General features: G+C 35.3%; 1 protein-coding gene across 1 annotated transcript; it reads right to left on the bottom strand.

Annotated features, from left to right (window-relative positions):
* Positions 1-1,031: 1,031 nt before the first annotated feature.
* On the bottom strand, positions 1,032-19,181 carry LOC149787936 (uncharacterized). Its single transcript, XM_089974195.1, has 4 exons — positions 19,023-19,181; positions 10,364-10,454; positions 9,263-9,456; positions 1,032-5,869 (listed from the first exon to the last, which is right to left on the bottom strand). Exons 1-4 carry the CDS (start codon positions 19,072-19,074, stop codon positions 5,712-5,714), a joined length of 495 nt encoding a protein of 164 aa, XP_089830321.1. The 5' UTR covers positions 19,075-19,181; the 3' UTR covers positions 1,032-5,711.
* Positions 19,182-24,175: the final 4,994 nt, after the last annotated feature.

Genomic DNA, 24,175 nt, shown 5'->3' with positions numbered 1-24,175 from the left:
GAGAAATGCTATCAGGGTAAATGGAGCCCATCAACGCTTGCAGACTACTGCTGGACAATGGGAAGAGGTGTTCCATTTAATGAATACAAAAGACAAGCCAAAACAGCGCGAGTAAACACTGAATAAGGACTAAACTATATACCTATTATATATATATATATATATATATATATATATATATATATATATATATATATATATATATATATATATATATATATATATAATAGTCGTTTGCTTTCTGTTTCATAATAAATTTTATTTATATAACCCTTTTGGTTTATTTTAAAGTGTTACATAAAGATGACAGGTGAATTATTATCAAGTAAAGCAACCATAAACACATGAAAAACCAAGGTTTAAAATTTATTATTAAAACTATATATATATATATATATATATATATATATATATATATATATATATATATATATATATATATATACTGTATTGCATTGCATCATAAATTTTCAAAATTGTCAAGACTGATGCATAGTACACAATACGTAAATGTGCATTCTAAGACGCCAGTGATAGTTCTTTACTTTCACTAACGAGAGTAGTAACGTAATTATCCAGAGCAATATTTTTCATTTTTGGCTTGCCATTATCGTGCCTTCACAGTTAAAGTCACTTTCTATGAATAAAATGGCCATGCTCTGTTCAACATTTTAAAGAAACATCTTGTTTATTATAAGTGACTGTTCTGACGTTAGTTAAGTTGATGACAAAGTTTTTTTTTAAATTTATTTGTTGTTATTCTTGTTGTTCTGGGGTTTGACCCCACTTTTCAGCACATTATAATTGGTAGAGGAAGAACCAAGGAAAATCCTGGGGAAAAAACCCACCAACCCTCGGAAGCCACTGACTAGCTTTCTCACATATCCACATTGTCCGAGCCCGAGACGCGGACACAGGCAAAGAGAGGTAAGATGGCAGTGATTCGTAACGGTGAGCGCTTTAGACCACCGGGCTACTCGAGGTACATAGAATATTTTTTATACGACATTAAACTGCAAAACTTTAAGCAGTGCAGTAAAGTAGTTTATTGAACCAAATATTTCTTTCAATATATATTTACATATACATTCACGTAAATAGAGTTTTTGTCGCATAATTTAGTATGCTTGTAGTTTTGTTAATCCAATCACTCTAATTTTTAATATCCCCCCCTTTAATGATATTTCTATGTTTTTAACCAAAGGTAAATCAACGTTACCATTCTGAAATGAAATCGACACCTTTGACGGTGCATTTATACCAAACAATCACACAAACCTCAAAGATCTTTTTGTTAGTCATATGGATCGATGTAGTCGGGATTTTGGGGTCCTCATTTTCTATGACACATTTTTTTTCCTCGTCTTTAATGATAATTGTCAAATTATACCAGTATTAAGGAAACATTATAGCTATGTAAGATTGAAAACAAGTTAAAGAACTAGAACTAGCCAAAATTGCAAGTGTATAATGTTTCCACTAGAAAATACCATGTAACTCAAGGTACTAACTTTGCCAGTGTTACTGTTAGTCATGGATGCCCAACGGGAGATAACATGCGAAGTAGTAATCAATAGGTCTAATACACAGAAGTTGTTTAAGCTGTACTTTAAGTTACAATTATGGAACTTACCCAGACTCAACCTTAGAATCATCTGGGCTCTCTTACTCACCATCGATTTATTTTGAAGGAAATGAAAAGTTAGGATAGGGACCGTTTTTTACCCCTAATCATATCCAGATCAAATTTATATACATTAAATATGCCCCATCTCTTCTTTAACATTGCATTTTTTCATAAAGGATGACTTTTAATTTACATAACTAACCGTTAAAAAGTTAAGTGTTTTCGACACCATTGTGACACTTATTTTCGTGGATTATAGATATATACTTAAATTATTTCTTTGCACCATACTATAGTAATACTACTTATAAAACCTGATATTTTTTAAACATTGTTTAAAATGATGTATATATTTCAATTATGTGTGGTTAATTACCTGCAACATCTATTTTCGTTTTATTTAAAACGTTTCGCTAATATTTATGCTGTCAAAATATTGCCAGAATCACCCCAGAAAAGACAATTTATATATTTCTTAACCATTTTATCCCAAAATAGTATGGGAACATTTTGTACATGAGTAATAACTGAATGCTGCTACTGTGTACCGATAAAAATTGAAAATATCCAGTCGGTGCCCAAAGCTGGTTCGTGTATGCATAGATATGCCGTTCGAGGGAATGGCTAACTTATTTTATCAGTAATAGGATAAAAGAAATTCTTATGATGGTGATTGATACATTTATACGAATTGTATGAGAGAGAGAGAGAGAGACAGCATATCTGTAAATATTTTGAGATAATTCTTAAAGAGATTTGCATCATCGAAGAAACAGGAAACAAAAAAATTGAACTATACTGAAGAAAAAAAACAGTAAAGTAAACTTTAAGTAAAATGTACAAAAAGAGAAGCTCAAATCTCAGGCACAGAAATTAAAACGTCAGTGATCATTAATATCATAAAACTGGTTGGCATTATGGGAGGCATTTGGTTCTATTAATAATAAATAGTTGGATTTTCTTAAGATATTGCAGTCGATATTAAAAGTATCATTCTCGTTTTAAAAACAGAACGTTTAAATCAGTGGACACTGCTAATGTTTAAAAAGAGTAAATCATATATCCACAAGACATGACCCAAGAATTCTACTCAGAAGTACAAAGATAAGGCGTCTCATTTGTAATCAAGGGGTAGTACGTTTTAACTTGTCCTAAATGTTGCCATTGGATTAATTAATTTTTACCTCCAATTATCAGATGGGGAACGTAAAGAGCACACATGTATTTCTTGAAGAGTTTCACAGGTTATATAAATAGTGTTGATTTCGTTATTCTTTTCGAAGAGTTAATGGTTTCCAAATAAGCGAATCATTTTATTTCGAAAACAAATATTTAGTGGTTAATGGCAGACGACAAATGTAGAATAATTTTCAAAGTCTTATGACAAATGTAACATCCTACAGTGCAAGTTATTTCAGATGGAAGGTGTATAGTCCATTCTCAGAATGTATTCATGTATTCATGCGACCCTGGGTAAACGAATCAAAAACGAGGCTAAGATAGGCACCAGCTTCATTTTACCTCGCAACCATGGATGCTACACTTGATACCGGCAACGGAAAAAATCGTGACAATTATTGTTGTGTTCCGTTGTGCAATGGGAATGCTAGGATTCACATAGATTTAAGCTTCCACCATATTCCATCAGTGAAGAAGATGGAGCTTCGTAGAAAATGGATTGTTGCAATACATCGTGATGAGGGGCCGAATTTTAAGGTAAGAACCTGGATGATTGTTGGTGTGTTTATATTTTCTTGCAACTCAATGATGTAAGAAAGAGAAATCCAAATGCACAATAGATTCTGTCGATGAAGCAAATGATTGTATGTGTGTTTTATAAAGACAGGTTTCTAAAAATGTTATCCATAATTCCATTCCACATAACGGGGTCTTCGAAAACTGGGTGTACCTCCACGCATTTCTATAAGAAATTATGAATTTACGTAGGAGTAGTAAGTACAGAAAAAGTGAACTTTATTACCTTGTTAAAAATAGAAAGTAGAATGTAAATGACCACGATATAGAAGAGAGATAGCACCAGTACAATGAAAATGATGAGAGTACAAGTTGAATGAAATTACGAGAGAGAGAGAGAGAGAGAGAGAGAGAGTGGATAATAATTAATGAAACTGTTGATAAAACATATTGATGTGTGTAAACGTAAGGGAAAACGCACACTTAAATCACAGGCCATTGAAATTATATCATTGTAGTAAGTTAATGTCAGAGAATCCCCCTACAAAGGGAAGCATATATATATATATATATATATATATATATATATATATATATATATATATATATATATATATATATATATATATATATATATATATATATATATGTATGTAAGCGTAAGGGAAAACGCACACTTAAATCACAGGCCATATATGTATGTATGTATGTATGTATGTATGTATGTATGTATGTATGTATATATGTGTGTGTGTGATTTTTTCCCTCCTTTTTGTCTTCATATTCTGGCATTTTTATTTACTAGTGATATAATTTCAACGGCCTGTGCTGAAATAACTGTTTTTTTTTACAACTAATTATTGCAATTAACTCATGGTTTATTTTTTCTTTTGTTAGATTGGCACAAATACAGTTGTCTGTTCTAGACACTTTAAGCATCAGGACTATAGACGGACACCCAACAGACGTTGCTTAAAACGAGATGCTATTCCGTCGAGTTTTACCTGGACAACTGAAGGGAAAGCAAGAAAACCACCTGCAGTGAGACAACAAATTGCAGAGAAGGTGGATAACAACATTTTGGAAGAATTTGAGATTCCATGTAAAAGAATGTAAAAGAAATATCTGGCAAACAGTTCAGATCGTTACTCGATGTACAGTAGGACGCCATATTTATTTCTCAATCTGCCTATCTTAGCCTCGTTTTCGCGATACATTAATATTCATGAGGATCTCATTAAAAATGGTCGATGATGGTTAACGAAGTTTATATTTTAAAATTTTCTTCGAGTTCAATGTAAACATAACTGCCAAATGGATCATATTAAAATTACATTTGAAGTAAACGCAGCATCCATAGAATTCCTTCTATATAAGCATAATTCTAAAATAGAGCACTATTAAATTAGAGAGAGTGGATAAAACATTATTACCAATTTCAAACATCTCTCAGAAATTACTCATTAACCCAAAATAAAGGTCTATTTCAATGATCAAAATCACAGTATTTGTACGTAGAATATTTTAAAAATAATTCACTGCATGTCAGGATTACGGGAAAAAGTTCAGAGTTAATGTACACTGCGATTTATGTAATATTTCAAGTATGTACCATTAAAGCATATTATTTTCATCGAATCTATTTCAAACAAGGAAAACATTATTTCATGGGACTAGTTTTCAGTGCTAACATGCGGATCTAATACATGCACTTATGTAATTAAATATTTGTCATGATTTCATGGGGCTAGATTTCAGTGCTAACATGCGGATCTAATACATAACCTTATGTAATTAAATATTTGTCATGATTTCATGGGGCTAGATTTCAGTGCTAACATGCGGATCTAATACATAACCTTATGTAATTAAATATTTGTCATGATTTCATGGGGCTAGATTTCAGTGCTAACATGCGGATCTAATACATAACCTTATGTAATTAAATATTTGTCATGATTTCATGGGGCTAGATTTCAGTGCTAACATGCGGATCTAATACATGCCCTTATGTAATTAAATATTTGTCATGATCAGTAACCAAAATCTTGCCAGTGCTTTTCATGTTCAGCAGTATAAATAAATCTCCCCCCCCCCCCATGAAAAAAATTACGCTTCGATGTAACAATTAGGTTATCGTATGTTAATTACCTTACGGAAACTTTAGCTTTCTGTCTAAGTGACATTTAAGATAAAGTGTTATTTTTAACAAAACTGGCTGTATGTTCAATATTTCGCCATCAGACGTATACTATCATTGCAAATGAATATTTTGGTGTTTGAAAGTCTGTTCCATGAAAGTGGAAAGGAGAATATACGCGAATCTTTATCTCAATCGAAATTCTGTAAGAAAAGAATTAAAGAACGAGAGTTGTCACTATATTTCTGTCTATTTCTGGGGACTATATGGTGGTGGAGGTTCGGCTGCTAGAGTTTCTTTTCTTGTGATGTAACCGGATGGAAAAGTAGCGAACGTGGTCGGCTGCTCGTAGGCGTAAGGCCCAGTCTGAGGCACGTTCGAGTTGTACACTTGTCTTCCGGTCGCGCCTGAACATGATAAAAAAGCAAACATTATGTATTCACATTTTATATATGCAACGATAAACTACTTGTTTAAACATTACAATGTTACTAACGTCAATATTACATATAAAAGTGACAAAAAATTGTTGAAACTCATTCATTTGTTAATAATTACCATTACATTTTCTTAAGCTGGGATAGTCAAAGTTCATGTTCGGAGGACAACACACTTATTTGAAGTTAACATGTTTTCTGTTCGATTCGTCACCAACTAATCACCAATATCTATGGTAAATAGGTTGCACTAGAATTATATTCTGTAAAAGTGATGTAATAAGGTGTCATAATGAACAAATATACTCGCCAACATGGCCATTTATCTATTTGTTGATAAGAGTACACATTAGTTTTGAACTCGTGTAAAATTGATGAATTTATAAATAGTCATTTAACTATTAAAGTGACATAGTACTTTTTCCTATACTTTTCTATGTAATGACCCTTACTCGCTGATAGATACTCAGCTAAAAGTAGCTCAAGAAAATACACATTATTATTTAATGATTTTGGATTGGTTGGACTATTAGCTACATAAAAATATATATTTGCTTTAAAAAATTCGGAAGCGATATTCCTTAAACTAGTAATGTCGAGGCTTTCACCTCACGCTGAATATAGTACTTTAGTCTTCGCTTGATGATTTGGTCATGCGTTGTATTTAGGAAATTGGATTTTACAAGGAATACAGAAGTCTTGTACAATTCTCATGTAGATTATTTCTTCTCCTTGTCTCACACTTATGACAGATACACTCCAATTTTTTATTCACCAAAATCAAATTGGTTTCTATCATTCTAATACCATTACGTTTCAAATTAATACAAAGCAATTAAAAGTTTATATTACTTACAAAGACAAAATAAAATTATTTTCAAAATAATTAGGTTATGAAAGTCTTGAAATATCAATATTTTAAAAGATTGGTGAAAACTAAAGCTCATCTACGGGTAATAAGAAAAATGTTTATTCATGGGCATATTTAATTTTTTTTCTTGCTGACTGACTCTGAATAATTTAGTCTATCGCCACCACTACCCCCAACTCCAATCCCCGTCAGTAATAAAGTTATGGTGTTTGAGACCGTGGTTACTAATCAGTGATAACCGCTTCTAGGCCCCATTAATTTGCCCTCACTTCAAACGTCAGTGCATCTGTGATGAATCTCTACAGGCATACACACGCATGTAGAGGAAACGATTGTTACCGACTGGAGACTGATTCGACCCCGAGGGGCAAAGTCATGGTGTACAGGAAGGGTTAACCTTGAAAAGGAACCGAAATGTGAAACTGATATTATAGAATGTAGCATCAATTAATTGAAGTCTCAGATAATTTACCAGTTATAACTGCATCACTAAGACAAATCTATACAACGAACTCCGGCAAAGCTTGCCAACATGAATGTGGGAAAAAAACAATGAAAGAAACCAAAGACGCCATCGAAAAAGAAAAGAAAAGTAAACGACGAGGTAAAGGAAAATGGCAATAACGTCAATTAAATAATATCTAGAATCCAAACAAATTTTATTTCGAAAAAAAGTAAAATTTATAATGCGGAGATCCAAAGTTGATTAAGCAATTACATGAGGGTTTTTTCATTATTTGCGGGCAGGGCAGCTTTGAATCAGCTCAAACAGTACGCGCTAGGCTATGAATTAATATTACCACGAAGGGTAACAAAGGCAGATAGACTTGGACAATTAGGATTTACGCAACAAGAGCCACCGTCTGTGCAACGCCAGCGCAGTGAAATGTCAGAATTTCTTCCCGGGCCACACAGGCCAAAATTGCACGTTTGGACGCTGTATCGCAGTATCGCTGACACTACTGCTGCCTCGACTGCCGCACAGGATTCTTAACGAGTCAAAGCCTCAGAGTTACAGTCACACGGACGCTTTCGTGTTTTCTACGTGTATTGAGCAATGATCCCCAAAACTTACAAGCCCAGAAGCATTCATGGGAAACTTCTTTCCGACATGTGACCTGGAATCAGATCGATATTGTAGCTCGTAGGAACCTGGTTAAAGGTAAACATCATCCTCGTTGTTGATTTTACTATACTGTAGCTAAAACCAAAGGTTTCAAAGACGATTCCAAACACGATCGGTTCAAACGCTTTCGTAAGTAGCATAGTGGGTACTTTACCAGTGGTGCCCGTATAATATTGAACTGCAGAGACACCAAGGATGAAACTGACAAAGGTTTTACAACTATTATCAAAAACGTTTAATGATTACACTCTAGAAGGTTCAGAATGGACTCATTACGCAAATGCGGAAGTTAATTTCAATGTTTATCCGCATACGCCCTTCCGCAGGTCGATTTGCATTCCAAATGGCAACATTCATTCCTCATACAGCAGTAGTAAATGCGAGAAACAACAACACCCATATTTTGCATGCGGAATCTTATCCGCCCTGCCAGCCAGTGTGATTGAATTGCTGTTAATGAGCTGCATGGAAAACGTAGTCAAAGCTTCGCGATACCAATACGTCTGGATAAAAGATTTCCCCCGAAATGGTCTACATGTACATCAAGCAAAACACGCAAAATGATTTTGTACGTCCATGTTGCTGAGTGTATTTAACACACACTAAATTGACAGTAATAACGTTTACTACGTGGTAGTCAAAAGAAGCCGCATCGTACGGTCAAACTAGAACTCTGGTAGAATATTTACATTTCTTTTCCATAGTCAATGTAGCCCCTGTTGTTGATGTACTTACAGGTTTAATTCCTGAATTTCCTCAAAATGTATTTTCTTATTTCTGCAAATTCGAATTACATGAGCAATGTCATAGATTTTCAATCTGGATTACACATTTCGAAACTGTGCTGTGATATTGCATCCTCCTTACTGCACTCAAAATCAAATAAACATTAAATTCCATAGCGTCTTTTTGATAATTACAGTTGAAAGACTCCATATTTTCCCCACATTATGATTTCAAACATTCAGTGACAGAAACAGAAACACCGGTTCCACTACCTATATTTGCATGCCTATGTGGGTTCATGACAGACGCACGGACGTTTCAGGCGGGGCCAGCGTCATGGGACTAGAAGGAGTTAGCCCTGATGAGCAGTCCCGGTTTCAAATCATCCTAGTTATACTACTCAGTCCCCCTAGAAAAGAACCAAATTCGTTGTTAACGTTCCCGCACAATTCCTACCTAAAGCAGACAGTACCGCATAATTGTGGCTTATCTCCCTTGAGTAATGTCGGGGAAGGTACGTTATATGTTAATCATGAGGAGACTTAACCGCTATATTTTCGCTCTATTTCTTTACCTAGATTCACACGATGCTATCGTATGTGGTACATTTACGTAAAAGTTAAAAAAAGATATCAAATACCTGTAAAAGGAATATCTGGAGTAACACATGATGTCTGGATCGTCCTCGTCACAACAACTGTTGGCGTCTGGTTTACACGTATATGTGCCCTTGAAACAATGCGCCTGTGCCTGACGCAGGCACAACATATTGCTGCAATCACAATGACTATGAATGTTCCTCCCACAGAAACACCGATAACTTCCACGTTGATGCTACAAAGGAATAAACAATACAAAAACGTTAAGAACCTATGATATGCTAATATTTAGGGAATATAATACATAAAATATCTCTACGCCAATTCCATCAGTTACGGTTTTATTTTTATCTTTTGTCATCGTGTCTGTCATTAGCTATTATCGTCATTTGCTTTTCTTATTCTCTGAAGAATGATACATAACTTACGACCATAACGCAATATTGGACTAAACGATAGTATGTTGATTTCCACCTCTTGACAATAAAATGATTCTTTATTTCTGACTTCGCGCACAAAACCAGACGCCACTTTGTGTGACTTCAGTAGATTTCAAATGTCCTGTGAGCGTCTTCTTTACACCTTTAAAAGCAACCTTCTCATTTTGAAATCATAAGCGGTCAGTTTTTTCGGTCCAATCGGAAAGTGTTCAGGAGTCTCCTAACACACACACACACACACACACACACACTCCCCCTCTCGTTGAAGTAGTAGTAGAAGCAGCAGTAATAGTTTGACGATCAATGTTTAATGACTTTTTTCACTGGCTCGACATCTAATCCTAACTTATATGAAGAACAAAAAAGTTCTACATATGGCGTAATTCTAGCTTGGCTGACTGTGATCCTATATTATTGGTGGTGAAAAAGATGTTCACGGTACAAAAGTAAATGTAATATTTTGGTAGCATTCATGCAACATCTCTCTCGATCTCGATCTGTCAATTAGGAATTAGTAATTCTACTTACAAATTATGAAGTATTTTACATTTCGTAAGACTCATTTAATCTACTTTATTAATGTCTGCATTTTTAAATTTCCATCCATAACAATCCACACAACTCTGTAAGAAAACCGGCGAAATTGTTTAACATAATTTTCTTATGAAAATACATATATTAAACTAGCTTTAACATACTCACCCACCAGTACAGCAGTCATACTCGCAACAAGAGTCACAATAAAGGACCTTGCCATCGCTGTAATAGCATTGGTACTCAGCAAGAGCAAGCACTGTAAACAGTAACAAAGGTGATTTAGAATGAATGTATGTGGTAAGATAATTAGTGACCTGGATTCAGCAGCCGGCTAGTTGAAGTTACCCAACGAAATAACGGTTTCTTTAACAATTGCCGACGCACCTGCAGCCTTGAAAAGCACCTAAATGGATAGTGATAATAACAATCATACTACTGATAATGATGACGACGATACAAAATAGGCATTACTTTTAATTTTGCCGCAGTCTGATTAGCTGGTTGCCAGGATCTTTCTTTAAATTAGTATAATAATTAATCTCAGGATCCCATAATACAACTCCAGACAATCTGTTTTTTCTCTTTTTGAGTATGCTTCCATGTATCCATATTCATTGACGGAATGTCTCTTCAGTCAGTCCGTGGGGGCCTCGAGAGGCCGAGTGGTCTAAAGCGCTCTCTGTTACGGATCACTGCCATCTCACCGTTGTCTGCGTGGGTTCGAGTCTAGGATTCAGCCAATGTGGGTATGTAAGAAAGCTTGCCAGTAGCTTCTCGTGGGTTGGTGGTTCTTACCGGAGTTTTTCTCGGGTTCTTCCTCCACCATTAATACTGGCCGCCATGTATAGCAAATCGTGTGCTAGAAAATGGCGTTAAACTCTACAACAACAACAGTCAGTCCGTATGTTAGTCTTATGTCGGTGTACACCTACTTCTTTATATAAATTCTTTGTATAGCAGCACTTATTTCTCACCATTTGCTCAATGGATTAATTGTTCCATGCATTGCACTGTTTCATATAATGAACGAACAAGCAATGCTTGCTTCAACCTGCTATTCACAATCGCACACGTTGCGCACCATATTTGCGAAGCCATTCGAATCTTTGAAAAATACTGAAAATGTACAATTTATTTATACAATCTGGAATATTTTTATTTTCATGGAGAAGAACCTGTGTGAAAAGTTCCTCAAGTTTCCAAATATGTTTTAGCGAGTACCTTTTTTATAGTATTTAGTCATTGTGAAACGTTTACTTCCTTTATGTTTAAAGAAAACAGATAACAAGAAAGTTTGCAAAGGAATCTTTATATTTCATCATCATTTCGAGAGTACTCGCTATCTAAACAAATTCCTAAATGTTCTAAAGGAACTCCAAGACTGTGTTGATGACAAAACTACATACAATGTTATCCAGAATCTGATTCCCTTAACCTCACATTATTGAATCAAGCAGGTACTCCATACGAATCGAAATATTCAAACTGTCATCGTTGGTCAATTAGATGGCTACCAAATGGGTTCCTGGACGGAAGCCGTCTTCTGTATTGATGCTATAGGACATACTTAGGCTTTCAATGGGGAAATTATCTTTATCACTGATCACAAGATTCCATTACGCTGCGTACGAACTGTGAGAAGGAATTTAATGAAGTTCCCAGGAATCGATTATATTTCTTTATATTTGTTTTCACAGGTAATGATAAGTCATAAATTTAAACTAAACATTCATACTGAAATGTTCTGTCAAGTAGGTAAATGAACAACGAGTTCATCTGTTACAAGAAAATTTCGATGATTTTGGTCGAGGTGAGTAATGGCCACTATGGTCTTTATACAAAATTTTGTTAAGTTATATTCTTTCACAGATGAAAGTCCATGCCTGTTACAGACACTCTTTCAACGTGTCTTCTTCATTGATTATCTTCATACATCTGTCGCGTTCGCTCTGACTATGATGATCGTTTTGACATCCATAATAATGTTCACTGGTTTGACCTGTAATTCCTTCAGGCACGTCTCGATCACAATAGGGGACTAAATGTTGCTCTTGTTCTGGCCGTGTTGACATCATAATTTATAATTTGGCGTCTTGTTCCATCTTTCTGTGGATGTTAGTGTGCTAATAACATAAGATCACTTCTCTCGAACTGACGATTTCAAGACTATTGTCAAATTCCTCATACAAGATGACGTTCACTGTATTGGCCAGAGCTATTGCTAACTGAAGTTCCACACTAAGCTGGCCCGAGCTCATCGAGTCAAAATGTTTCTCCGCGCAGGAGTGAAATCAAATCCTTATAAAGCATATTCTACTGCATGGTTATCGTATGAATGCAATGGCTGTTGCTGGTACCTAACTGTCCTGTCGTTTTAAACCGTATCAAGTAAGATCTAAAACAAATCTTCTGAGCAAAATTAGACTCGAAGGGTCTTGTATACAACATTCAGCCGTTTTGGGTGAATTCTATCTGGACACGTTGAAATGTTGGAACTCGATATGATTCAGGGCTGACTGTGCAAATGCGCAAACATTTGGGTTGCTTTCTTTGGGAAACATATTAGAAGTTGAATCGGAGTAAAGAGAAAATGTCGATGGTAATCGCGGGCACTCATCTCACATGATATTCTGCTGTCGTTCTGCGTAGAGTTTGACTGGCATCGTTTCTCACTTTAGGTGCAACAGCCACACGTAGTACGTAAAATCTGTCTTCTTCGATGATTGTGTTGCACTCGTAAGTACTAGCCTTCAAATGGAACACGGTACTATTTTGGTTCAGTTTCCGGCGTACATCTGAACAAATCTGTAAATTCTTTTTCTTGGAACCACATGTCAAAATGCAAACTATCTATAACTTCTAAACTGCATTCTTGTTTGGTTTTCTTTTCGACGATTGTTAAATCATATATTGTCAGGATAGTCAGCATCTATCAATACCGTGAAAACATTGAGTGAATCAGGTTTCCATAGCACTGAAACATCCACATGTCTGTTCTTTGCTTCTTTTCCGCGCGTCCAAAGTCTGTTATGGTAAGCATCCTAGCTGTTGACTATGTTCTTATTCACGTGTAAATAAACTTACCTAGGCAACACATGCATCATAGTCTAGAAGGAAGAAACTCTGGCATCTTTCCCGAGATTGGTGTCGTCCACTTTTGAGAACTTTGACTTTCAAGTACAGGAGACTGTTATTCAGATCGATGTTATCGTTGGTATATCCTTTGACATCAAATTCCATAGAGGCTGAGACGACACACGATTCATTTTTATTCTTTAATCATCATCATGATCGGTCGCAAGGCAGTCGATCGAATTCAGACTGGGAACATTCGCAAGAATCTCAGTGCTACATATTTACTTTTGTTTATTTAGTAATCAGTAAAGTCTGATTCACTGCACTTTTTGTTATTTCTTGTTTTGTTTCTGAATATGTCAATGGTGTCAAAAATATTCTCGACATTCTTTTCCATTTTGTCCATTTTGTAATGTCGTTGCCAGAAGCGTGAAACTTGTGTATAAGGGTGTCTCGGAGACCCAAAAGATCTTTTCCGAGTTGAATCAGTGCACTGTTTTGATCAAAGACTTTTTTTCTGGACATTCTTTGTCAATGATTACGTTTTGGAGAAAGTATTTTTCTTTAGTAAACGATTTATCTTCTAAACAATGTGGTCCTGAATTGAAAATATGTCTCAAAATGGGCACTACAGAACAAAACGCTGATTTTATTATATCTCCTAAACCATGTCATCGATGTCAAATGACGTCTCAGTACATATAATACATCTTTTTTTAAATTCGCAAGATAAATCGTTTTTCGAAAATGTAGTTTTACCGTGACTTTTCCTTTTGAGAGTTTTGTCCAAGATCTTTTATACTAATATTATTGCTGTCAAAACAAGATTTACTGATAGGAAGATAAAGAGCACGTGCAAATTCTCGGTGAACACAATCCTTCATTGTAAACAGCTGTGGCAGAATCGACTTTGTAAAAATGGTTCTCAGCAATAAAGCAGCTGTGTTTCCTACTAGGTTATACTCGACGACAAACATCAAATTCGGCCCTTTCTTCAGATCAGTGGGGAAAATACTTGTGTAATCAATCATTGTTGCGAATGTCTTTTGACTGCTGTGCTATGTTGGCGTTTCCACCGAGAGTAACAAACAAACTGGGAGATTATCTATTAGATAGTGTTTGGAATTTTACAACGGTTAGATATCTTATGATCATCACACAGTACACATCGGAGAGTTTTCTTCGGAGGCAGTGTTTTGTCAAGGTGATCTTTGAAAATATTTCACACTGTTTCGACGCAAAATTCTTGTACGCATCCTTATGGAATACATATTAAATTGGGAATTCGCTCTTGATGGTGTTTTTTTATTCGTAAACAAGATCATTTTTGTTTAGGTGTTCTTGAACTTATTCGTAAAATGTTTCCACCAGAAAAGTGGTCTGATGACAAGTTATATTCTGCTTTTGTGGGATATCTACCAATGTTACAGACCAATGAGCTTCCTGATCTAATTCAGTTAGTTTGGTTGTGAAACAACATAATGTGTAGTTGGGTAACACATACATAGAACTGTCACTGGATAATGTTAATTAAAATTGATTGTTCATAGTTTGCTGGTTCCAGTCTCCGAGTAGTCAATCGTTGTCGGAAATTGTATTAAAAAATTGATTTCAGAAAAATGCTGCAAGAGTTGTTTTGTCTGGCGTTGGCGAAACTACGGTTGTTTATTTTCAAGCCTATCATATTTCAAAGCAGGACTGGGAAGAAGATAACCAACACAACTGCTGAATAAAATAGTGCAATGACTTATCTCCCTGTTTCAAGCACAAATGTCCATTTCGCTGCTCCAATGACACAATACATCATAAAGGTTTGGTAGAAAAGGGTGATTTGAATTTTAGTGATACGTTTTCTTCACCACACCCACAGTTGTTATTGTTGTTCCTGTTTTTATGTTTTTGAAGAGAGGAACTCTGAGAAGGAAATATAGCTGATGTGTTCATCGGTATGCTAGTCACTTTTCCTTCTATTCCAGCCAGTTTCACTTTTTTTGATCGATGTTTTCCCAATTTATATGTTCTTCAAACAAGAATGTTGTTGATATCGTTCAAACCATGTCATCTTTCTTAGTTACTCATTGGAACTGAGGCAAGTTAAACGTAGATTTAACATTTATCTATTCAAATCTTCCAATTTAAAATTTTGTTTAACTAAAGCAAAGCAAATCTTTATTATTTGCAATGTTGTCTTCCTGAATGATTCCACTGACGTTGAAAACAATCATTTTGTATCCAGACACTATACACACTAACATACTTATATACAATCACACGAGACTGCTATCTGCAGTTTTGGAATCATTGGGGTAGTATCTCTTATGTAAGTGGTCTATGTGTTTATGCAAATAGATGTGTATGTCTATGTCGTTTACAAAATACTTTACCATAAAAACATAACAATGTTCATACGCTTAGTATGTGTAAGCACGAAGTACAAATATTTCATGTATGATGCATAGCATCCATTCACTACATCTTATTTAATGTCTGTAAAAGACTCTTATACTTAGGTTCCACCGTTTTTAATATCGAAGAAACATTTCATCCAAAAACCACTCAAAAATTGAAAATCGATTAGAAAATGAAAGTTAAGAAAAATTAAGAAATGAAAACTGACAAACCAAAATATAGAAATGAAAATTAAGACATGAAAACTGAAAACAAACTTGTCAAAAATGGTCAAGTCAAAATACAAATTTTACAAAAATGAAAATTGAGAAAGTGAATTTTGAATAACCAATTTTAAAAATCAAGGTTCAAAACGATCAACTGAAGGTAAAATTTTGGAAAGCAAATATTTGAAAATGAAACATGCAAATATTGAAAACGACGATTGATTACGAAAATGAAAATTGAAAACTATTTGTGAAAAAAAAATGAAAGTTTTAAATTAAATCTGGAATTGAAATTTCAAACTGATATAGAAAAGTTCAGATTGAAATGTAAACGCCAAACATGAAAATTGAAATACTTAATTTAAGAATGAAAATTAAAAATGATAAGCTGAAAATGAACAGATAGAAAAGAAATTAAAAAAGAAAATTGAGCAAGACATTTTAAAGAAGGTAGAATTTTAAAATTGAAAACAATGAAACTTGAAAGTAAGTAATACAAATTTAAAAAAAAAACTGAACATGAGAAACTGAAACTGAAAATTAAAAAATGAATATTGAAATCAAAAAATGCAAATGAAAATTTGAAAAGAAATATATGAAAATGAAATTTTTACTAAATTTATGAAAAAGTGGAAAAGATAAATACAAATTAAAAATTAATGTCCAATATGAAAATTGAAGACAATGAAATTTAAGAAATCAAATTTTAAAATGGACGTTGGATATTAAAATTAAGATGGTCTTGATAACGTAAAATTTCAATCAACAAAGAAGTTTGAAAATCAATTTGAAATGAAAATTTTATAAATGAAATTTCAAAGATAAAATTTAAAAATTAAAATTAAAAATTTTTAATTTTATAAACGAGATTAAGGAAATACAATTGAAATAAAAATGGAAAGAATACAATTTGAAAAACAAAGTTTAAAATTCAAAATTGAAAATGAAAATGATGTCCCAGTATGAAATTTTAAATAAGTAAGTTGAAAAAAATAATTGCAAATGAAGTTAACGAATCGAAAGCTTTGATTTCTCAAACAAATTCATAATTAGTCGAGCTTAATATCTTGTCTTAAAACTAACTGTTCGACACTTTATAATGGCAAACGACGAATATTTTAATCACCCTTACTATTCTTGTCTGATATTGTATAAGTATATTTGTGGGTACAGTTTGTGTAATCACCCCTATCATTGATTGTGTGTGTGTGATTCATGCCTCATCTTTTACATTCGAGCATCTTTCAATAACATGACACAATATCAAACAGCAAATGGCGTCATTAAATACCCTGTTGTGTGTGTGTGTGTGTGTGTGTGTGTGTGTGCGTGCGTGCGTGTGTGACTGGGAATTTTAACGTAGCTTTAACAATGTTTCAGTCATATTGCTACGATGTCTGCATTGTAGCAGTTTATAGTGATGTCTAGCACTGGGGCATGCCACAGACATGTAGCATGATGTCCCACCCAGTCACATTATCCTGACGCCAGGCCGACCATCCCTAACACTAACCTCTTAATGCTGATCGCCAAGCGAGGCAGCTGTTATTACCATTTTTGTAAGTCTTTGGTATGACTCGGCCGGGGATCGAACCCACAACCTCCTGCATCCAAGGTGGGCGCTGTATGTGACTAAGCATGTGATGTTATCACGAAGATGAGGCAACAGAGTTTACGAAATGCTTTCTCAGTCATTACGTAATTTCCCACATATAATGATAGGCAAGTTGACCTCGAAAGATTAAAAAAGTTGCTAAATTAGGAAGCACTATATTAGCATTATTACCTTACTACAAGATTGTACGATTTTCTTCAAAACTTAAGGTAATGGTAACAAAAACGAACTAGACAACGTAAGGTATTAATCTTTAATTATCGGAGCCAAAGCAAAACTGTTATATGCTTCGAGAAATCTAATGACTGATGAGGCTAGAAATTTGCGTATTGGTAACTATGGGGTATCAAGCCATCATTTTCGACCTGGATAACCCATCTCTGGATATATGCAATACAACAGGCCCGGTATGAACTGTCATTAAGGGACAACAACAGGCCACACCCTATGATATGTCCGTAAAACAAAGCCAACATTTATTCGGCAGCAAATGTTATTGTAAGAGTACAACATGGATGTTCACCTTGCCCATCCTAGTTTAATGAATTTATAAAAAAAAGTTTAACGTACAAAGGTCTTATATTTCTGTACTTTCGTGTACATATCACGAGTGTGTCATTATGTGGAAAAATAAACATTTGATTCAATATTTTTATAAGCTTCGTTTTGACGTTCAACAAGGTCCTTTTCCCAAGAAATTCAAATCTGTTCTGTCGATCAGAATAAGTGTCCACTATCCTTATGGGAAATAACACAAATGAAAAAAGTGACTTAATTTAATATCTAAGAATGAAAAATAAAGTGTGAACTTACTGAAAACCAAACTCAGACATATTTCGTTGCTTCTTATGAAAACACAACGAATATCCTCTCTGTAAGTCTACACTCGCTGAAACAAATACTTGTTGCACAAACATTTTTTTTACATCCCAGGACACAGAGAAAAGGGTCATGGTTGGCCTGGGTTACATTTAATGTTCCATTAATCTGTGGGATGTTTTAGTCCCTCGTCCATTGATCTCTGAACAAACTATGTTCTTGGCCATGTGCGAAAATGGAAAAGTAAAATCCAGATGGCGGAATCCTTTCCGCAATCTTATTCGGTATGAAACTGGGACTAGCAATCTTATTCGGTATGAAACTGGGACTAAATATAGTGGCTTTATATGTTGGTCATCATGCTTCGAATGATAAACCTCAGTGAAACACTGATCGGATCAATCAATTTACATATGGCCAAAAAGGTTGGAAAAGGATCAAAGTGAAATGCGATTCGGATCAAAACACATGAAACAAGATTTATCTTCCCATTAGAAGGATTAATAAGGACGATCAAGAAGAAATTTTCACATTTCTTTTAAATATCGGTTTAAGCTATATTATTACTCACTTACCTGGAATCGTATTTGAAATACGATCGTAGACGCATTTTTAGATTTCACAATTTTCCCGATTTATGCAGTAAATATAGAAATGTAACAGTTATATATTTGGCTTGATTATATATAAAATGACTTACCAACAGTTGAGGCCAATAACGTTACCTCTAACAGATGTTTCAGAGCCATCATTAATATGATGAATTTTTTTTTCAATTACTTGATAATACTTTATCAAACAGCAAATGGCGTCTTTAAGTACTGTTATGTGACTAAGCACGTGATGTTATCAAGACGCAGCAAAGGAGTTTCACAAAATGCTTTTTCAGCCGTGACGGACTCTCCTACTTATAAGGATAGGCAAGTTGACCTCTGAATATTAAAACAAGATGGCGAAATTATGTGACAGGAAGGAAAAGGTATGTATGTTGATACAAAATGTCCATCAAATCGTATAATTTTGTTTCCATTTCATATATTTCAATAAATCTGAATTTATTCATTTTATGTGAAATATCGTAATCACTTGTCGTAACCTTTTATGAAATAGACTATTCCAAAACCGACAGAATGAATCTGCCTTTTCCCGGATGTTTTCAATAGTGTGAGAGTTCAATCTCCGGGTAAGTTTTATTTGTGTTATCTGCTAGAGCCGGATGTGTAATCTTTTCGTAGTTTATATATTACATGTACAGGTTCTTTATATGTACATACAGTAGTTGTTCTTGAATCAACCATGAAATATTGCATAATTTTATATAAATCGGAAATCATTTATACTTTTGAAACGATTGAACAAGTATGCAAATGCTAAAGTAAGTATTTCCATATATGACAAGATAACCGGGTCGGAATTTGGATTTATAACAGAACACTTTTGATGGCGACACAAATACAATGTTTAATGATAAATGACTTGAATAAGAAAATAATTATAATTAATGCATTCGTATATAACATCCAAATATTGGATCAATTAACCTAATCCGCACGAACTAAAAAAATACGAATAAATGACTTACACAGTATAAGCACATAGGTGATTGATTCACAGTGATTTCATATCGACATAATGATATGTTTTACTCAAATAGTAAAAACTGGTATTTTATTCGTATAGTAAAAATGTATACACTCAGATAGTGAAATTATGTAAACAAAAAGGGACAGATATACAAATTACACTGGACAACAAATTTTTACAAAAGTCATGTTACTGAAATAAAATTAGTCAATTCTTATCAATTTTTATGTGCTGAACACGAATATGACAGTCAAATTGCAAAATTGGCTCTAGTTTTTTTGTAATCTGCAAGAAATTAATGTTTACATAACGAAATGCATTCCAATAGTAAAAGGTCAACTGTAATAGCCTACCTATAAAAAATCAAGTCATTGACTACATCTTAGATTTCTTCGCCTGTCTCTTGTACAGCTGTTCGGGAGCATCTCTGAGGAGTGTCCAGCAGTAGTCAGCCAGCATTGTAGTGGACCATTTTCCCTGGTATCTTTGTTCCATTGTTGCGATATCTTGATGAAAACGTTCGCCGTGTTCATCACTAACAATACCACAGTTGCTAGGAAAGAAATCCAAATGGGAATGAAGGAAGTGAATCTTTAGAGACATATTGCAGCCAAGGTTCTTATACTTCATCAACATGTCTTCTACTAGTTCCTTATAGTTTTCTGCCCTAACATTTCCGAGGAAGTTTGTAGAAACTAGGCGAAAAGCATTCCATGCTTGTTTCGCGTCACCTTCCAGCAAGTTGTTGAACCGGTCATCTTTGAAAAGCTCTCGAATCTGAGGACCCACAAAAACTCCCTCTTTAATCTTTGCTTCGCTGAGTCGAGGGAATTTTTCATGCAGGTATCGGAATGCTGGCAAAGCCCGGTCAATGGCTTTCACGAAGTTCTTCATCAAACCTAGTTTGATGTGAAGGGGTGGTAGCAAGATTTTCAGAGCCTCAACCAGAGCTGGGTGTTGGATATTCTTCTCTCCAATGGCTACATTCTGCCTGTGAGTCCATTCCTTCCTCATGTAGTGCATTTCCCTTGCTCGGCTATCCCACTCGCATATATATCCTTGCTGCAGTCCCATTAAAAGGGCAACTACCTTCAAATCACCACAGAGGTGCCAGCTGTACTTGTTATACTCAATGGAATTCAGTAGCTGCCTTAAGTTATCGTATGTCTCTTTCATGTGGACAGCATTCGCTACTGGAATAGATGGAAGAATGTTTCCATTGTGCAAAAGCACAGCCTTGAGACTCAGTTTCGAAGAGTCCACAAATAGTCTCCATTCTTGTGGGTCATGAGTGATTTTTAAAGCATTCATGAGGCCCTCAATATCGGAACAGAATATCAGATTACTTTCCTTTCTGAAGAAAGGCTCCAATTGCTGGTGGCGCTTTCGATATGCAGTAATTGTGACATCTTCTTCTAGAAGATTCCATTGTTGGAGTCTTGATCCTAGCAATTCTGCCTTGTTCTTTGATAAGTCCAAATCACGAATCAGGTCATTTAGTTCTTCCTGTGTTATTCTGTGTGGGGTTGATGATGCACCACAGTGAAAATCTGGATCACTGCATGCTGATGGACCAGGAGAAGAACAGGTCGACTCACCTTTGTCTTCGTCAGATGAATCAAGAGAATATTCTGCTGGAGGTTCTGGAATAGGAAGTCCCTCACCATGTGGAACTGGTCTCAATGCAGACGGAATGTTTGGGTAGACTATTCTCGACTTCTTTCGCTTCGTTATTCAGCCGGAAAGAGGAGGAACCAAGCAGAAGTAGCAGTCATTTAGGTGGTTGCTTGGCTCTCTCCACACCATTGGGACTGCAAACGGCATTGATGACCTTTTGCAATTCAACCACTGTGAAAGCTGTGTTGTACATGTAGCACAGCATATATGCGGAGCCCAAGGCTTGTCTTGGTCACCAACCTTGCATCCGAAGTAAAGATGATATGCCTTCTTCACTTGAGAATTGATACTTTTCTTCTGGTTGGCAAATGTCACTTCCCCACAAATATAGCAAAAATTGTCCGCGGTATTAACACACTTTCGAGGCATTACTGTTCTTTATTGTACGTAAATGGATAAAATAATAAGTTTTATGTAACAGTAGCTTGAACTGTCTCGCACAACGTCTAAAATATTTTAAATGCTGAACCTATCTGATTGGGCTTTATATAGTACACTGCTTACGTCAGCTTCAGCAGCCGCCTGGCATTAGTATAATAGGCCTACACATGTATAGTACACTGCTGACGTCAACTTACTTCAGCAGCCGCATGGCATTAGTATTGCATTGCATCAGAAAATGATGCAATCAACTGTGGATAATGTGAAAATGATAAAATTATGCAATGTTACATCATTATTCCGGATGTTGCTGCAGTCCTACTGGAGAAATTTACACAGTGAAACATAGAAAATGAGGTATATGAATATCTTCAAAACGAGAGCCAATACAAATTTTTCACGGTTATATTCGTGTTCGGCACACCAAAATACTACAGATTAGGGCCTTTTCAAGTCAGTAATGATTTCACTGTTGACCAGTGTTATCTTTACAGTCCCAAGAACACTGTTTTACAAACCCCCAAAATGAACCCATGGCTGAAGGATTACATGTATGGAGTTACACTCCGTCACCAACACACTCGGTGACCAGTCACGCTGGCTAATCAAGCCATCAGTACTCTAGGTTGCTCAATCAAGCAGTCAGCGCCCATCAATCTCGGTCAGCAACACCCGATCACCAGCTACTCGACCGGACAGATATACAAATTATCTTTACAGTCCCAAGAACACTGTTTTACAAACCCCCAAAATGAACCCATGGCTGAAGGATTACATGTATGGAGTTACACGCCGTCACCAACACACTCGGTGACCAGTCACGCTGGCTAATCAAGCCATCAGTACTCTAGGTTGCTCAATCAAGCAGTCAGCGCCCATCAATCTCGGTCAGCAACACCCGATCACCAGCTACTCGACCGGCAACACTGTTCATTCAGCTCTACGGCTGTTATGGTTCAGCTTCACAGCTGCTAAGATCGACTTCAGTGGTTAGTTCTACAGCTGGTACCACGTCGACTCCGATCACTCCGGTCACCTGAAAATACATCTAACACTGTAATATACAAAACACCGGGCATATACGATAAAACGTAATGACAATATATAGGGTAAGTTGTACAGACTACGTTATATGCACAATAACTACAAAACAACAAACAGGTTCAGAAGTACACCTACTGTGCCCGACAAGAAACCTACGGTACTAAACGTGTCTTAAAGCGCAACTTTATATTGCTAATATAAATCACTTGCTAAGTCACAAACAAGAGTACAAAATATTTGCATTAAACTACGTAAACCGAAGCTGCATAAAGAACATGCAAAAATAAACGTGGTAGTCAATAGTTATAACTTATACACAAGAAATTAAAAATTCACATACCTCTACAGCTGAAGATGTACAAGTCCTTACATTTTATTGGTGTGGTCCCTCTTAGACTTGCTTCATAGAGGAGCCCCCCTAGTACCTAATGTTAAAGGCTTTTATGTGCTTATGTTTTTCTCCAATATGTCTTTCATTTTATCAGTTTTAATAAATTTGGATTGTATTAAATTTTGTTCTAGGGTTTGTACCCCTCCCTAACAAGTGTTTATACTCTTGAACCTTGGCTGGTCTTAAAGAGTTGTTCACAGAAGCGATCAGTGCCAGGGATCAGCGTTGTTTGGTGTTTGCGATGTGTTTTGTGCAATATCCTTTTGTATGTTGACCTTTGTATTTTGTACGGACTGGCTGGTATAAATCAAATTTTTTGAGTTATTTAATTATGCAAGATTTAAGTTTTGTAGAAGCAGTTTAATGCTAAGTAAAAAAGAAGGAAGTAAATGTAATTGTTTGGTGTAAAAGAGGAATAATTAAATTTTTGACGCACGAGTTCAAATTATGGTCGCTAAGTTTCAAGTTATTCTAGTCGTCTGGCAATTGGTGGAAAATCTGGTGACATCATTTCGTAACAAACTAAAGTTTAACTCTAGTAATTAGCATAGATGAGTAAGCCGAATAAAAATTCGGGAACCTTTACAAAGTACCAAGTTACTTTCAGTTGAAACCATTAGGTAGATGTGAAATAAGTCTAATAATTAATGAATGTAATACACAAGCACATGAATTGCTTAGCGTACGAATTTGAATAATGGTCGCTTATTTAAATCACTGGCAGCGGACACGCTATGCATCATCGAGCTAGTGAGCACTGGTCATGCGGATTTCTT

Source organism: Sinohyriopsis cumingii, chromosome 11, assembly GCF_028554795.1.
Source record: "Sinohyriopsis cumingii isolate HCF-2022 chromosome 11, ASM2855479v2, whole genome shotgun sequence".
NCBI classification, from domain to species: Eukaryota; Metazoa; Mollusca; class Bivalvia; order Unionida; family Unionidae; genus Sinohyriopsis; species Sinohyriopsis cumingii.
The sequence above is the reverse complement of the archived record's forward strand: the minus strand, read 5'-3'. Positions and strand labels throughout refer to the sequence as shown.

Bases quoted from the DNA above. Each gene is read 5' to 3' on its own strand.
- LOC149787936 (XM_089974195.1), bottom strand. From the start codon at position 19,074: ATGATGGCTCTGAAACATCTGTTAGAGGTAACGTTATTGGCCTCAACT. The intron at 10,455-19,022 runs GTAAGTCATTTT...TACTGTTTACAG, and splicing joins GTTATTGGCCTCAACTGTTG to TGCTTGCTCTTGCTGAGTAC. The intron at 9,457-10,363 runs GTGAGTATGTTA...ATTCCTTTGTAG, and splicing joins TATGACTGCTGTACTGGTGG to CATCAACGTGGAAGTTATCG.